Source organism: Hydractinia symbiolongicarpus, chromosome 15 (genome assembly GCF_029227915.1).
Source record: "Hydractinia symbiolongicarpus strain clone_291-10 chromosome 15, HSymV2.1, whole genome shotgun sequence".
NCBI lineage: Eukaryota > Metazoa > Cnidaria > Hydrozoa > Anthoathecata > Hydractiniidae > Hydractinia > Hydractinia symbiolongicarpus.
In genome coordinates this window covers 7,774,933-7,792,697 of record NC_079889.1, presented here as the reverse complement: position 1 = coordinate 7,792,697, position 17,765 = coordinate 7,774,933, and the positions used below count along the sequence as shown (strand labels likewise).

The 17,765-nt window shown below is 35.3% G+C and overlaps 1 protein-coding gene across 3 annotated transcripts; it reads left to right on the top strand.

Moving 5' to 3' along the window:
- Nucleotides 1–241: 241 nt before the first annotated feature.
- LOC130628833 (myb-like protein X) lies at nucleotides 242–13,857 on the top strand. Of its 3 annotated transcripts, none has more exons than XM_057441856.1 (22): nucleotides 242–836; nucleotides 1,168–1,273; nucleotides 1,584–1,778; nucleotides 2,304–2,473; nucleotides 2,843–2,929; nucleotides 3,518–3,653; nucleotides 4,361–4,512; nucleotides 4,642–4,720; nucleotides 5,011–5,086; nucleotides 5,503–5,570; nucleotides 5,971–6,000; nucleotides 6,409–6,434; nucleotides 6,901–7,027; nucleotides 7,656–7,762; nucleotides 7,928–8,095; nucleotides 8,495–8,603; nucleotides 8,842–8,945; nucleotides 9,564–9,744; nucleotides 10,029–11,438; nucleotides 11,572–11,886; nucleotides 12,032–12,061; nucleotides 12,212–13,857. In XM_057441856.1, the coding sequence occupies exons 1-22, from the start codon at nucleotides 285–287 to the stop codon at nucleotides 13,462–13,464; spliced, it is 5,481 nt and encodes a 1,826-aa protein (XP_057297839.1). In that variant the 5' UTR covers nucleotides 242–284; the 3' UTR covers nucleotides 13,465–13,857. The 3 variants fall into 3 exon arrangements, with proteins under 3 accessions (XP_057297839.1, XP_057297838.1, XP_057297840.1); XM_057441855.1 differs by having other exon boundaries at nucleotides 11,569–11,886; XM_057441857.1 differs by lacking the exon at nucleotides 5,971–6,000 and having other exon boundaries at nucleotides 11,569–11,886.
- Nucleotides 13,858–17,765: the final 3,908 nt, after the last annotated feature.

Here is a 17,765-nt window from a genome sequence, read left to right as displayed (position 1 = left end):
GCAAAGATTTACTTTCATCCCTTAATTTCTTCTATGTTCGAGGACACCCTTATTTTGAAGTGTGTGATTGGTATGGGACATGTGACGTTTTTTTTTCGTTTAGAAAATCATAAAAACAGGAAACTAGAAATGAATATGGCTAAATGTTAGAAATTAAATTTTTTTTTAATCTCTTAGTCCTTCCCAGAAGAATTTTTCTATAACTATATAATATGCGACTTGTTTTTTTCTTTATAGAATCATTAAATAATAATATAAATAAAAAAAGGTTACTGCAAGTTAATATGGCTTCTTCAGCGAAAAAGGTAGCATTTTATAAAGATGGAGATGTACATTTCTCTGGTGTAAATTTGACAGTTGGTGAAAGAAAGTATGCCAATATCGACTCGTTGTTCGATGAACTAAGCCGAAAAGTACCACTGCCATTTGGCGTTCGTACAATTTACACGCCCGGTGGGCATAATCAAGTTAAAGGGTTAAATGATTTAAAAGACGGCCAAGGATATGTTTGTTCATCAAATAAAAAAATAAAAAAATTAAATTACGTAAACAGACCAAGTCGAAAACCATTTTTAATTTCATCACGAGTTTCTGTTAACAACCAGTCGCCGTCATCTCAACGCGCAAAATCAAAAGAAGACGAGCAACCACTTTTTACACAAAGGTACAAAACTCGAGCCATAACTTTCGTCGCTAAGGAAAATTCAGAAAATACCGCTAGATATCTAATATCCTCGAAAGTTACGAAATTGGATACAGTTTTAAAAGAAGCAAGCGATTTATTAAAGCTGGATTATGGACCTGTTCAATCGCTTTGTTCTATTGAAGGAAACCAGGTTAGAAAAAAAATATTACTTATTTGTACATCTCTTTAGTGTAGCAACGAATAACTTCCTGGTAAATAATATATTCAGAAGCTTGAACATTATTAAAGGAAACAGAGTCGAAAAAGTTTCTTTTAAAATTGATATTTCGACCTTACATTCCCAAGTCCATCATCCGAATGCATATCTTTCTTAACTTATTTTTTCGAAACTAACGAATAACTTCCACTTTTCTTACGAATTTTGTTCTTTTGAAAAACTGGTCCATAAAAGAATTAAAAAGAAGAAAGAAAACTAATATATAATTTTGCCCATCAGTTTTCATATTTACCTTTTCTTGCAGATTTCAACTGTCGACGAACTATTTCAAGGTAGAAGTACTTTCATTGCATATGGAAGGCTTGATAAGTCAAGCTCGGCACGAAGCCTCCCTGTAGAAGCAAATAAAAGTAAGTAAGACAACGGTTCATCAGGCATTTATACCAAGGTTATTAGAGACAAACGGTTAATTAAGTCGAACAAAGTGACATATTTGGCACATTGGACTGGTGTTAACTATTCATAATAACCAATCAATGCGCCTTGTTGCAACTGTACGTTACCAAATATTTTGTAGATGTGAACCTGCTATGAGATGAAATTGAACTTTCTACTATGCTATTCTGATATATTTGAAATTTTGAAAAACTGGACTGTTCTGGTTGGGTGGCACTTGTTTCAACATTTCTTTCACTTAGAAAAAACAATTATTTATTTCAGGTCGACCAATTTCTGATTTTTACGACGAATCAGCTTCATCAAGGAAGAAAAAGAGGGCAACTGGTAAGGCAGGAAAGACTGAAAATGCAAACGGAAGTCCAGCGACGAAATCAAAAAATTCACCACGAAAACCAATCCGTAAATATGTTCAAACAGCAGAAGATGACAATGACCAAATGGTTGAAACACAACGTGGTATAATCTTTTTGCTTTTTAAGGGGGCTAACACAGTAAAGAATTTTTTTTCTCCAGATTATTGAATGTTCTAATTTTCAATTTTCTACAAACTAACTTCTCTGTGATACCGTGGTCCCTTTTTCTTTATGACATCGTGGCTAACAGTAGGAAAGTCTATTTTTGCTGTCGTATCCATATTAAGTTACAAAATGTCTTAGGTATATCTTTTATTTAATTAATTTTAGCAAACTTAAGCAAATAAAAACAATAAAGGACTATTTAACATCTTGTACAAGTTGCCTAATGTTGCAAAATAACACAAACATCTCATGTGAACATAAAACGAATTCAATAAGGTTTGCACGAAAACATTTGAAACTGGAGTTCAAAAAACTAAATAAAAAGTATCCAGACCCGTAATAATTTGAAAGGCTTCTAAAAAACAACTGTAATTCTTTAATGATTTCCAAGAGAACGTGGCAGTGATCAATGAAAAATTGGCTTCTTCTAGTTACTAAACTCTCCAATTCCAAAAAATTTTAGGGGACACATTATGGTTGGTGACTGTGAAAACAAGTGACATCGAGGACGCTGGCAGTGACAATACAGCTTACATTACATTGTATGGAGACAAAGGGAAAACATCGGAAATTAATTTAGGAGTACCTGCACACACGCAAGGATACTATAGAGATTCAATTAATGAAGCTGAAGTAAGATTTCTGTCCTTTTTTGATTAGGTTTCTCATGTATACCAATGTTTTTATCTATGCTTTTTAAATGTTAAATAATAAATATTATTATACCAAGTAGAATGAATATTCAAAAAGCTATCTATTTGTGACAAGTGATGTCACCAAAGAAAGAAAATGATTTTGTTGAAGTAATAAATATAATATTTCTAATAGTCAATCGTTGTTGTGTATGCAATGTAAAATTGAATATAACAATTACACTTCGAAAAACGGTGAACTGTAATATTCATAAAAGTGTCATTATTGACTTATAAATAAAGAAGAGCTTTCCTTTATCTTTTTAATATACAGGACCTCCTTTTTTAACCTGTTGTTTGCATTTTTTAGATAAAAGTTGAAGACGTCGGTAACTTGTACAAGATAAGGATTGGTCATGATGATGACGGAGTGTCTGTGGGTTGGCACTTAGAAAATGTAAGTGCATTTGAACAATACCCGCATTTTGTTATAAGAAATAAAGCGATCAACTTAAGTTCTAAGAGGTCATTTTAGTATAATAATTCTCGTAGCAAATTTTCTTATTTTATTTTTGCCTCTTATTCATCATCTAAAATGTCGTCTTGTTCGTTGAAATTGTTCATTTTTAATTAGTTGTGAGTTCATGTGAAAATATACCTTCAAAATAAGTGCTAAACATACACTCTTCTTTGCAATGACATCAATATAACATAAAACACGTATTATAATCTTAGAAATTATTTATTTAACAAATTTTGAGAAGTTAACATCGTCTGGTTGATATTAGAAATCTTCAAAATATACAATCTTTAAAGAAAACTTTAAAATTAAAAGAGAACTCAAGTGACTCAATTTCTTGGATTGGTAGGGGTGCTAAAATTTAGTTAGTTGGCTAGCAAAAGCGACAGTTGTCGGTTCAAAGCATAAAACAAATAAGAAGGATTAAAACGGTGCTTTGCTTTTTTCAAATTCGAATATCGGTCGGTCTTCCGCACTTATGTGTTTCCATGCAATAAAAGTGGTTCTGATAAGTAATTATTTTAGGTTTTACTGACCAACTTGGAGACTAACAAAGAATATAGCTTTGATTGCAACGAATGGCTTTCTCGTGAAAAAACTGATGGCGAAATTGTGAGAGAGTTTGCCATAAAGAAAGATGGTGATGAGAAAAAGCCACAAAGTAAGTTAGCGATGTAAATTTTCAACAAAGTTCATATGTCACAGCAGCTAATGGACAAAACAGAATGTAAAATGCTCGGTGTAGAATGTCTAATTCATTGATGACATGATTTGTAACTTACTGAATGCAGTAGTAACTCGCGATGTGTTATGGCTTCAGTTCTTTGTATAAGACATTGGTATACATACGTTGGTCATGTCTTTCTCAGTTCTTTAAATGATAGTCAAATTGGATTTATAGGATTTAAGGAGTACCACAACTCTTTAAATCTACTCAATTCTCTTCAAGGTCTTCTCAAAACTCCTTCAAAATTATATCTTTATCAACTTTTTCCTTAAACCTCATTAATTCTCTTCCAAAAGTGGTCCTTTAACAACTTTCTCCTCAAAATTTTGCCAAAAGTGATTTTTTAACAACTTTCTTTTAACAAAAATTTAAGGTTTGTAATTTGTTTTTATTTTTTAAATGCATAGAAATGCTACATGTACACCAATAAATTGTTCTGCACTCATGGCGTTACCTTTAAAATCTTCTCAAGTGTCCTCAATATTTTATTTATGTATAATTACTGTCATCTTCTCAAAAAAGCTTCAAAATTCTCATCAAAAGTCCTCAAATTTGAATCTATAGAAAGATTGGCAACCCTGGATCTCTAAGACAGTCAATTTATGAGATGTGCAATTCATTGATGGAATGTTTTTTTGTAGATGTTACGTATGAAGTCACCGTGTACACTGGTGATCGAGTTGGAGCTGGTTCAGATGCGAATGCATTTATTAACATTGTTGGAGAAAATGGAGATACAGGGAAACGAAAGCTTGCGATCTCTTCAAACGAACTTCCAATGCAGAGGGGAGGGGTAAGTTATATGCTTCTGTCAGAATAACGTAAGCAACCTGTGCTGAAGTTTTTTATCATTTGCATCAAGCGCTTTTTTTATTAATGGTGACTGCAAACTATAAATCCAGTACCTTTCTATCTTTATCAGGTTGATGTTTTCAGTGTCAAAGCAATCTCACTTGGCTTTCTCACTCACGTGGTCATATCACATGACAATAAGGGACAAGGTAAATGTATAATTACTTCGAATGGAGCAAAACAAGTACTGTCAGATTCGTTCGAAATAACAAACGATGAAAATAGTATTGTGTAGTGTCCTTACAGCTGAAGACATATTTTTGTTTCTTAAAAGATAAAAGTGATGGAAAATAATTATAGAAAAGTAAATTGCTTGAATATTCTTTTACACTAAAACTCTCCATTGACTCTTTGTTGGCTGGCGTGTCACTAAACATGTGTATACATTCTCTTGTGTGATATTTCAAAGAGAATTATCTACCTGTTATTATTTCTTTAGCGCCTGGATGGTACCTAGAAAAAATCAATATAAAGGAAACAGACAATTTCATGGAATACTCTTTCCCTTGCAACAAGTAAGTTGTTATTTTGAAACCTCTACCGAAGTATAGTAAAAATCAAGTTTGCGACATAACATTGCAAGATTGTCTTTAAAAGTAACGGATATCTCAGACGTCAGCAGCAATAAGCACGTTTTAAAAGTTTAGACTTAGCCAAATAACTTAAGACCATAAGTGCGGTGTGAACAGTGACAAATGAACTTTTACAAGTTTAAAGCGCGTGACTCAAATATAGAAATGATGGGTGAAATCACTTGTGGCGGTAAAATTCAAAATTAGCTGTCTTGTTTCCTTATATTTTGTCCATGGTTGTAGAAAAAAATTTTCATATAAGAGAGAAAATAATAAGGAAAATAATTTGTAGTTTGTCTTTGAAATATCAGGATAAAGTATGCCCGGAAAGCTCACATCGTTTGTATAATATTTTATAGTTGGTTGGACGCAAAGAAAGGCGACAAAAAAATTGAACGTGTTTTGGAACCAGAATCAGCTGCAACAGGTAAGTGAAGAATATCTGACTAATGACTAACAGATTAACGTGTTGCTGTTGTTAGCATGATTTACGAGTTCGATATTTTCATTTCACGAATTGTAAAAATTATTAAAATTTGCGGCAACTAACGTTTGCAGATACTGAAATTTCAGGCACTTTAAAAATCTGGCTGCAAAGTGGAGGAATTTAATTCTCGCGGAAATTTATTCCCTTAAGATATTTTTGCTAGCATCATTAATGTTTTACGCCGCATATTCAGCTACAAAGATCGTCATGTATTTTATCACTCAATACCACGATACCACACACACGCATACCTCTTTCCGAAACACACACATTTGATTAACTCGATACACACACCTTTACATACAAAATTCTAAACTTTTTGTACTCATTGCTTTAAAAGGTAATCGAGACCCGTCACCTGTCCCAGAAGGTTAGTTTGTTATAGTCATCTTTGTTAACTAACTAAGGTAACCCATTTCAATTTTTTGGTGCACGAAATCGTGATCGATATTGTAAAATCATTGTCAATTCTCAATACAATAAATTCAGCAAATAGCTATAGCAAAATATTCTAATAAAAAAACTGTGTACTAAAATGACTAATTGCGAATGTGTGCTCCAGTTTTTTGCAGGGGGAACTAAAACGGTAGAATATTTTCTCATTTTATCGATCGATCGAATAAAACTTGTGTTAGTGAAAATTCACTCGTTTAGAAAAAAAGAAATAATTTCGCGTTTACTGATGTACAACAGAATGAGTTTAAATTTCTTTCTGTAGAAAAGTTTAGGGTTTAAGTAGGGCTAATTCACATTTATTTTTCTCTATATTTTTGTTTAGATAAAGCATCAGAACACATGCAAGAGGTAATTTTTCAAATCTTCAAATTAAAGTGACAATTGCGAAATCCTCAAAAGCGACTATTTGCGGCCGTAGCAGTCTAAGGGACCGAGGTGTGGGACAAACCTTCCTAATCAATAATTTGTCGTTATAGTGAATAGAAGAGAGAATTATGCAGAGAAAGCATTAGTCGTTCTAGTGCATAACATTCTCAAAATTTTCCTTTGATGCGTCAGCCTCAATTATTCTGTATCAGGCTCCAAATTTATTTTTTATTTGGGGTTCAAGAACAGCCGTGATTTAGAATTTTAGTGCTTTTGGTGCAAAAACACTATGTATGTTGTTTCTGCTCCGATAAAAACATGCTTCTAGCTGTGGCCAGCAGATTCATACACACATCTAATATGTTTTTATGTCAAGCACTGTATTACAGTATCTTTTGCTCCAACCTTATAAATTCTTTCATCAATGCTACTGACAATCTGCATTTAGTTGCCAGTCGATAACAAATTAGAAGCAGAAAGCGAAGTAAAAGTTATGTCAAAGCTATCTGGTAAAGCTTTATGTTACAATAATAAAAACCAAAAACTTCATGGAACTGGTCAGGGAAAACATTGCTGTAAGTTTACCACGAGTTCATTATTATTACATTCATATACGAACAGTAGGTTGTTCATGGTGAATTAACACATTTTCATAAATGTTTTTTTAACAGACAACAGTTTCTTGCAAGTTTTGCAAATTTTGTTTTTCTTCTACGATTTTCAGGTAATCCTTACATGTGTCAAATGTATTACGGTACTCCTAATTACCTAATCATTCGGAAAGGAAAACAAAGTGTCAGGATATTGTTGAGGCCATTTTTTGTTTGTTAACACCTCGCCCATATTTAAATGTTCTGGGAAATCCACCCACCCGCTCTTACTATTCAGATTGAGAAGAATTTCGATAGAATTTGAATAGAAAAGAATAGAAAATGTTCATATTTTAATGTCATGAGAAGGAACACAATCATACTCTTTCAATTTCCTGGCAAAGCATAGTGTTAAACGGAGGTCTAATAACACATCTTGACCCCACCCTCTCAGGTGTTAGCTCATGCCAATTGAAAAACAACCTTCCTAACTCAACAGTTACCACTCATCTCTCCTCAGTATGCACCCCAAAATTCCTTAAATAATCTCTTTTAAAGTATTTTTCATTTGTAAAAAATCTAGACAACTGCAATTTTTTATATTTATCTTTAGGTTCATGGACGATCGGTGACGGTAAAGACATGAACACGCGTCTGTTATTCTCTGTTAATAACTCTGGTTACCTAGCAATTGATGAAAATAGGGTAGAGTTAACTAAGGTTCGTTGGTTGTTGTATCCAAGACTGCTTTCTCAGACATCTTAACTTCCTTTGACATACACACTTCCTTCGTCACCTTATAGCAACATTAGTACGTTGATTCGAGAGCCTTACCTATAGGAATAATGGCATAAATTAATGATTGTAACATCAATTTTGTTACAGGGTAATCCCGGTCTGCTAAATGAATTTTATGTTTCAATGAATGATGATGGTCAGACGTCATTTGAGAGTGTGGTGTACAGTGGTATCTTCTTGGGATGCGATGAAAATGGTCAAATTGCAATTGCCAGTGACACCGTGGAAAACAAATGGTTTAACCTGAAAACGAAGGTAATGGTATTTTTAGTTTCTCGTTTCTTAACCAGAAAACAAAAGGGATGCTATAGTCGGAGTCGTATTACAAAATGCTTGATCATTTTTGAAGAAATTAAAACTCTAAGCCATCACATAATATCTAAAATGTTTGCTGTCAAAATGATTGATTTGTTACAATGTACACAATACTTTCTTGTAGCTAAACTCACTGAAAGGCTTAGCAGAAATGCTTGAAAGTATATAGTAATATTACAATAAACGTTTTCCAAGTAATTGCCTGTGGTAATTACATGAGACATTCATATCCAGTTGTTCTTTAACTGTAGACGAAACGTTCAAATAACTATTTTATATACATCAACATTTTCCTGCGATAACAGATTTCTTATTGCATTTGTTTTTGCATTTGTTTAGGGCAGCATACGAGATAACACCCAAGTTAATATTACGTCATCCAAAACCGGCGGAGTGTTGAAGGACGCCGATGGTTTAACGTTTGATAAGAATAATGCAGAATCGGAAAGTAAGATAACTTATAATTATCACGGCGTGTTGTCCTTCCTATGGATCTTGCTTTTTTGTTTAATAATGTCCTACATTGTCCTGCGTGAAATCATTCAGAATGTTAGTGAACGTCATTGTGTAAGTCACACACCTGCAGCATTTGTCTAAATAAATACTCTTATAAAGTTCAATCCTATAAAGTCTAACTAGTTAAGGGAGTAAAGGCTATGTGTTTATGATAGTACGTTTGCTTCTAGGTTTGTTCGTCATTAAAAAAATTGGTCCTGGTATTCGCGCTTTGCGAAATAAATCAAGTGGAAAATATATTCAAGTATCAGGCTCTGACACAGTTCAAAGCAAGGTATTGCATAAATTCACAATCTTTATCTTAATCATGTATTTTGTTGGTTGTAGAAGTTGAGTAAAAACAAATAATAAAAAAGTACAAAGTGTAAAAAACAACATCTAGTGCAAATATTCTCTACAAGATTAAACATTTTAGGCTTTATCATTCATTAAAATTATTCAGTTTACACTGCGAAAAGGGGATAAGGATTGAAAATAAGACAATAAGAACGAGCGATAAGTTTGACATACTGTTATTTTCAATTTTTTTAATCCTTTAGCATTTTTGTAATGTTAGCACAGCCCCAAATAAATCAATACAAAAACGTTCAAACATATAATTATTTTTATTGAACAGATTGCGTTTCTTTCACTTTCGTCACCTTCCCTTACAATATTTGCATTGTTATATACTTAACTTATTTTAAATTTAATCCATTCTCGGCGCCAGTACATTTCCCTGGGCCAAGACAGTGACAGAGTTTCAAATCTGTTAAATTTTCATAATGTGTTTTAAGGTTTAGATGTTTTGAAGTGGGAGGTAAATTTTAAGAGGTTGATTTTCAAGGCGTTAGTATTACTTGCAATGCATAGATAAACCAACTAACCGCACATTTTTGTTTAAATCTTACAGGAAGGAAAAGCTAAAGAAAAACCATGCTGGTTTAAAATCTCGAAAAAAGCTGATGGCGATACGTTTCAACTTGAGTCATGTTATAAGCCAGGCTTTTATCTCTGCACGAAAAAAGACAAGTTGGTTTTATCTGATACCAGTGACGATATTGGAAGTAGTTTTATATTTAAAGTGATCAAAGGTAAATTGAAGTCTTAACTTTAACATTACTAACAATAATGCTTTGTACAGGAACATATTTATAGGCTATCAATTCATAACTCGCGTTGAAAGAATTAAGAGTCATTTCTAAAACTGAGAGGGTTTTTAAAAGCATTTTAGAGATATGAAACGCAGATCTGGCTATTTAGCTTATGTAAAAATGTTTTATTACAATCAAGCTACAGTCAGACTGAGTCCGAGTAGTATCATCAGAAAAAGTACATTTACTAAGTGAAGTATGCCATCATTCTCCTGTTATTTTAGGCGGGAAACAAAACGACGGGAAAGACAAAGAGGAAGAATGTGAACTTGAAGCTGAAAAAGAAGAAATTCCCCATGAAGAAAAAAAAGGTGAAGAAAATGAAGACAACGCTAAAGATAATGCTCTAGACAGTGACAATGACACCCTAGACTCATCTGATGACGAGATAGAAGAAACAGAGCTACTGTATCGCGATGAGGAATTCTTCTCTCCAGACGACTCTTCCTCTTCTGACGAATCGGATGACGACGACAAAGCGGACGAAGGCGATGACGAGGACAATAATAAAAAAGTTGACGAAGAAGAAGAAGAACAGAGTAACGAACAACCCACAAAAGAAGATATAAATGAAGAAGATAAAGGGGAAGAAAAAGAGCCAGACAAAGTAGTCGAAGATGTTGAAGACGCAACTAAAAGTGAAGACAAAGTTGAAGATGACGAAGCTATTATCAAAGAATCCAAAGAAGGTGATGAGGACATACCAGAGGAGGAACTGGAAGTCCAGGAAGACCATCCAGACAGTCAAGAGAATCAGGAAGACCATGCAGAAGATGAAATCATTGAAGAAGAGCCGCAGACAGAAGCACACCTTGGTGTTAAAGAAGCAGAAGTAAAAGACGACAAAGCGGAAAGTGTCATCAACGTTGATCCTGACGAACAGACTGCTGATGAAGACAATTTAGATGTTGAACCATCCACCAAGGATGAAAAAATAGAAGGAGAGTATAACTCACAAGAAGATGTCTCAAAAGTGACTGATGGAGATGGAGAAGAAAAAGTAGACCATTCAGAGGCGGACGAAGTTAGTCCCGCTGACCAAGAAGTAGCAGATAAAGATGTGGAAGATAATACAGAAGACGCGGACGAAGATGAGAAAGATGAAGTTTCTGATGATGTGAAAGTCAATGAAGTCATAGACGAAGATGACGACAAAGATGAGAACGACGAGGATAAGGACGAGGTCGAAGAAGGTAAAGATAAAAATTCTAATAAAGCTGAAGAAATTGAACCCTCACATCAGACCGATTCCTTAAAGACAGTTGGGGATACAGAAGAAATAGAAGACGAGACAGAGAAAGATGTAAATGGTGGAGGTATTGATGGCACAGAACAAGATGAAAGCGGAAAAGAAAAGGATAATGAAAATGAAATTAAACAGCAAGAAAGTGAGAAAGCACCAACTCCTGTTTCAAGACCTCAGTCTATGAAGCGAGTGGTAACTCCACAGCCTTCGTCTTCCCCAATTTTATATTCCCCCGTACCTCCTTCTACTGCTAAACCTGCTTCAAGAAGAACTCCACCGTTGCGAACAACGTCCGTTTTGGCTGAACCTGTGGGGCGACCACTATCATCTGGACGACCAAGCACTGCACCATATCCAAATAGCGCACGACAAATCGAGAACATAAAAGGTGTGTGTTAGCAGCATTTTAAAATTTTTAAAACAATAGTGTTTTCTTTGCAAAAGATTATAAAAAGTTCTGTACATATTTTATTCACGTTTTCTCAGGCCTTTGTATAAAAACTTTTTTTCTTACTTAGCAGATGAAGAATGCTCCAAACCAGAAACTGTAGCTGGTGTCGAACCAGAGGAAGAAGGTACCACAGCGGAAGATAAGGTGGTGGTAGAAGATGAAGAAAACAAGAATGAAGTGGATCAACAGAATGGCGATGCTGTTGAAGAAGACAAAGACAACGCAGCAAAGGAAGGCGAAACTGAAGGAGAAGTTGAAGAAAATATGTCAAAGGAAGGAGAAAAAGAAAATGAAATTAAAGAAAAACAGCCGTTGGAAAATGACAAGCTTCAGGACGACGAAAGTGACATTCCTAAAGATAAAGAAGAAAAAGTACAGGCAAACGGTAATGACTATTATTTTTTGGGAAGAAGATTATTATTAAAAAGTAAATTTACTAGTTCCCATACTATATTATTAAATACAAGTACCCATGAAGATTTGTGAGAAATATTCTTAGATTTACATCTATATGGCATACTTTTTTTTAGATGAAACCAAAGAAGAGGAAAAAATGAACGGTAAGAAATTTGTGTCGTCGTTGTTGTTGAATACATTTGCCATAGAAATACAATATGCACATTACTTCAACGATATGTAAACATATTGGAAGCAACAAGAACTACCTTCGTGTGCTATTTGTAGAGTTTATTGCAAAGTTTAATATTTAGATAAAACTAACAAGGAAGAAGTGAAAGAACCAAAAGAAGATGAAAATGAAAAATCGCAAGAAGAAAATGCAGACCCAACTGAAGAAGTTCCTGTAGAAGAGAAGGAAAACGCCGAACCGGACAAGGAAATTGCCACAACGGAAGGTATGCGCGAAAAGAAGAAAGACGAAACGGAAAGGGAAAGGGAAATCGGTGCACCAGAAGACACGCAAAAAAAGAAGAAAGACGAACCGGAAAGAGAAATTGGTGTAGCGGAAGATACGCACGAAGAGGAAAAAGACGAACCGGAAAGAGAAATTGGTGCAGCGGAAGATACGCACAAAGAGGAAAAAGACGAACCGGAAAGAGAAATTGGTGCACAGGAAGACACGCAAGGAGAGGAAAAAGACGAACCGGAAAGAGAAATTGGTGCAGCGGAAGATACGCACAAAGAGGAAAAAGACGAACCGGAAAGAGAAATTGGTGCAGCGGAAGATACGCACAAAGAGGAAAAAGACGAACCGGAAAGAGAAATTGGTGCAGCGGAAGATACGCACGAAAAGGAGAAAGACGAACCGGAAAGAGAAATTGGTGCAGCAGATGATACAAAAGAAGAACCGGAAAAAGAAATCGGTACATCGGAGGACACACAAGAAGGGAAGAAAGATGAACCGGAAAGTGAAATTGGTGCAGTAGAAGATGCAAACGAAAAGGAAAAGGAAGAACTGGGAAAAGAAATTGGTGCACAGGAAGACACGCATGAAAAGGAAAAAGATGAATCCGGAAGAGAAATTGCTGCTGTCGAAGATACGCACGAAAAGGAAAAAGATGAACCGGAAAGAGAAATTGGTGCAGCGGAAGATACGCCTGAAAAAGAAAAAGATGAACCGGAAAGAGTGGTAGAGAAAGAAGCAGAAAAAACTGATACAGCGGAAAATAAAATAGAAAACAACGAAACACAAAAACAAGATGATAAACCAGTAGACAGCGAGACAAACGACAGGAACACAGATGAAAACAGTAAAGATAAGGAAGACGGCACTGAATCACATGATGAAAAGAAAGAAGAATCCCAAAATGTTCAAAATGAGCAAAATAAAGACCAGGGAAAAAACGAACAAGTACCTATAAACAATAATAACGAGGTATTATCACAAGAAAAACCTGAAAACGAAGACGTCGAAACGAAACAAACGACCGACGATAAGGATACAGAAGAACCAGTTAGAGTTATAGGCGGCGAGGTGGAGAACGAAGAGAAAAAGGAGGAGTAGATTGTGATAAACTTGCCTTCCCTTTTTGTTGATACCTCAAATTCAACAATTTCGTAAACATAGGATTTTCAATTATGCTCTTTTTTATGCTTGTTATATCATGGGTATAGCACGAAATTTTCGCACGATATAAAGTTTATTAAAACTGCAAGTATGAACGGTGTCAATTGTCAAATGGAAATAAAAATAAAAATCTGTTTTTTGTGTCTCTTCTTTCTTAAAAAACAAATTCTCTTTCGAGACTTTGATTTCCCTACAAATTAAGTTTGTTCCTTAAGAGAATTAACTTATAATATAGACAAAGTGCATGCTTGATCACTCAGAATTTATTTATTAGAAAAATTGTATATATCATTGAATTGTTTTGTATATTTTAACTATTTATTATGGATACCTTTTTCTTCATTTTTTTATCCACAGGGTTGCAGTCACGACTCTTTTCTATGGAACCAAAAATAGATGGGGAAAGCAATTGGGCCGCGCGTGTTTCTATAAAAAACACATATAATAACTGGAAATTAAGGTAACGTTTTCAAAGAAGCAGAGCTGTCGATTATTTTAAAAAAATTGGCATCTGAGGTGCAGTCTGATGTGGAAAAAAGCAACAAGAGGGATTATAGAAGACCCTTTTTTAAAGGTGGCGTAAAGTTTGTTTCACAATAACATAAAAATTGTTAAGGACTGTTCCACAACAGTCATTGTTACGACTTTAGTAGGAAACACATGCTGCATAACAGTGACACAAGAGATATTGCGCAACAAATGTTGCAGAGATAGAATTTTTCTATCTCCATAACAGTTCTACAAGAATTGCAGACTTAGTGTCATTATTTTCACTAAGCAAGAAAAAACAGGAATTGAAACTTTTCAAATAGACATCAAGCAACAAGCAACAGTTAAGCCAGAGCAGTTCTGAAACTTATACAACATTGTGTCTTGGCCAAAATTTTAGCTGCTTAAAAAAAGCATTAAACTAAATTCCTAAAAAGAATTATATGATCACTTCGGTTATTACAATCATGTGAGGTGGCATCATCCAGAAAATCATGTTATAGCATATCCTTGCTGCCAGATATGATGAACTTTAAGCAGTGAAAGTTAACTGGGAAAAACCTGTAAAAAATCTTTTTTTGAATCATTTGTAGGAAGCGAACAATTGCAGCCAAAACACTTCAAATGAAAACAAGTCGAATCTTGTCTTTCTGTGACATAAAATGACTGCTTGCAAGCAGCTTGAAGAATTTGTTAAAAAAGTGACACAAAAAATAAAAGAATTCCTAATCAGTTCTGACAAGAATATTTAACTTTAAAGACGTTACATTAGCGATGTCAAAGACGAAAAGTTTTTTAATATATATGTGTTATAAAATCGACTACTTTACAGTACGTAGATAAATCGACGATTAAGCCTGTTGTACACATTCCGGTCCGTTTCATATCCTGAACATAGCTATTTTATGTAATTCTTTAATTCTAGCATGAAGTAGCAAGCTGACTACCATTTTGCAAATAACGGATATTATTAAAGATGCATTTTGTTGCTTAATAAGTTTTTTGTCACTTTTCCTGCATCGATGCACGAAGTTATGAATAAGTTAGGAAATACCTATAGGGGCATGCTACCGAAGAGCAACGTACTGAAAGAGATTGCTGAATGGTTAATCCTTCATTGATTGGAGACAATATCTTTATAAGGAAATACAGTCAACTGTTTACATATTGGATCTGATATTTTCCATACGTAGGTTCTGCAAAATATTCAATAAAACGGTTTATCGGTTCATTGCAAATTCATTTAATTCTGCATGTTCTTTATCGCAAACAACAGATAAAGCGTTAAAAGGTTGGCCATTTTTTTTTTAAAAGTAAAATACACAAAGAAATTCAGAAATTTTTCTCACATGTCTTAGAATATGGTTAACAAGACGGCTTCAAAAATTCTGAATTGAAAGTCGCGACGATTAAATTATAGGACTTCAAGAAGACTTTTTTAGCTACGACATTCTCAGAAGACAGCTTAAATATTTTTAGTTATTTATTAAAAAAAAAAATAAAGTTTTTCTTTTCCATCGGTCGGTTGTTTTGAACGTTCTGAAGCATGTGTCCGACCTCAAATCGTCTTTGTAGGTGCCGGACGATTTCATAACACAATCTGTGTTAATAGCATAACAGCATGCTAGAAAACTTATTGTACTTTCTCAAACGACAGGTTTGCATTAAAAATGTACGACTTTGAAAGTTGGTACATCGCTTTTTTTTGGAAATCTAAAGCCAAAATTTAAGACTAAGGGGGTGTCTCTTTTGGGTAAAAAACAACTCGGCAAACTGGGGGCAACGTTTGTCCAAGATCTCGCCCCAGTTGCATTTTTTTGGTAAAAAATGCTTTGCGTTTTTATGCAAAGAAAACAGAATGCCTAACTAAGATCTTGGCATACTGGTACCGGGATCTCGGCTAAGCAAGCTGTTTTTTTCCCATATGAACTCAATTTCTGAATTCAGACAGGCTAACCGAGCTTACTTTTTTATTTTTGTGCATAATTAAAATTATTTCATTTGCAAAAAATTACGGGTATGCTACAAATATTGAAAAATAAACTTATTTGTGAAATGTTTTAACTATGTAAACTATTGGTGAAAATAATGTTATATGCATGGGGAACAATAACTATTAATATGCATTTTTTTTCAAAATGCTGATGCTTTGGTTTTGACGGTTGTACTCGCTTTATCCACAGCAGCCCATGAAAGAGTTGACGGATGTGCTGAAGAGAGAGCATGAAGCGGTGAAAAGTTTTCACATATGCCTGAAACCATTTGGTGACCCCGAGAACCGCAAAGTCAGAGACCACTGCCACTATACGGGGTTGTATAGAGGTGCTGCACACGATTTGCAACTTGAGGTACAGGATCCCAAGCTTTGTGCCGATATCCTTTCACATCTTAAGTGGGTATGACGCGCACTTGTTCATCAGAGAACTCGGGCGTAAATTCAATAAAGATAATATCAGAGTTATTGCTGAGAACAAAGAGATGTACATCTCTTTCAGTGTATCAATCCCAGTCACGCTGGCAGGTCTGACTGATAGGAATGGAAAACCTGTGGAGAAAATAGTGGAGCTCCGGTTTATCGACAGCTACCGCTTCATGGGATATAGCCTGGATGCCTTAGCATGTAGTTTAACAGATAAGCAATGCAAACATCTAAGACGCAGCGTTGAGGGCAATGATGAGCTATTCAAGCTCATGCGGCGGAAGGGTGTGTACCCGTATGAGTACGTTGATAGCTGGGAAAGATTCAAAGAGCGGATGTTACCCCTGAAAGCATTCTACAGTAAGTTAAATATGAAGGGTATTAGCGATGAGGACTATGAGCATGCACAAAAGGTATGGAATGCAATTGGATGTATGACTCTTGGTGATTACTACAATGTGTACTTGAACACTGTTGCCGATGTGTTTGAAACTTTCCGTGATACCTGCCAAGAGCACTATGGATTAGATCCTGCACACTTCTACACCGCTCCGGGTTTAGCCTGGAGGGCTGCCCTCAAAGAAACTAAACTTAAGCTAGAGCTCCTCACAGACATCGACATATTTTTGATGTTTGAAAAGCTTTACGGGGAGGGATCCCACAAGCCGTGAAAAGGTATGCCAAAGCCAACAACTCATATATGCAGGACTACAAGCCCGACGAAGCCAGCACTTTCCTCCAGTACCTAGACGCCAACATTTTATACGGATGGGTGATGGTTCAGAACCTTCCAACGAAGGGATTTAGATGGATTAAGGACCTTGAGAACTTCACACCCGAGTTCATCGAGAAATTGGTGGAGGAAAACAGGGGTACATCCTCGAAGTTGACGTTGAGTATCCACAGGCTTTGCACAAGACCCATAACGACTTCCCATTTCTGCCAGAGACGATGACGATTGGGAAGGTGCTAAAGTTAGTACCCAACTTATATAACAAGCAAAGGTATGTGGTGCATATAAGAACCTTGAGCCAGGCGCTGAAGCATGGCTTGGTGTAGACGAACGTACACCGCGCAAGTTTAAACAAGAGGCGTGGCTGAAGCCGTATATAGACAAGAATACCCAGCTCCGTACCAAAGCGAATAGTAAATCAGAGGAGGACTATTTCAAGCTGATGAACAACAGTGTGTTCGGTAAAACCATGGAGAATTTACGGAATCACCGAGATATGAAGCTGATTACCGCTGGGCAGCAGTACAAAAAGTACGTCCAAAAACCCAACTTCAAAGATAGTGTACGATTCAGCGAGAACCTGATCGGTGTGGAGAT

Coding starts and splice junctions, on each gene's coding strand:
- LOC130628833 (XM_057441855.1), top strand. CDS start 285: ATGGCTTCTTCAGCGAAAAAGGTAGCATTTTATAAAGATGGAGATGTA. Junction 2,474..2,842: donor ATTCAATTAATGAAGCTGAA/GTAAGATTTCTG, acceptor TGCATTTTTTAG/ATAAAAGTTGAAGACGTCGG. Junction 3,654..4,360: donor TGATGAGAAAAAGCCACAAA/GTAAGTTAGCGA, acceptor GTTTTTTTGTAG/ATGTTACGTATGAAGTCACC.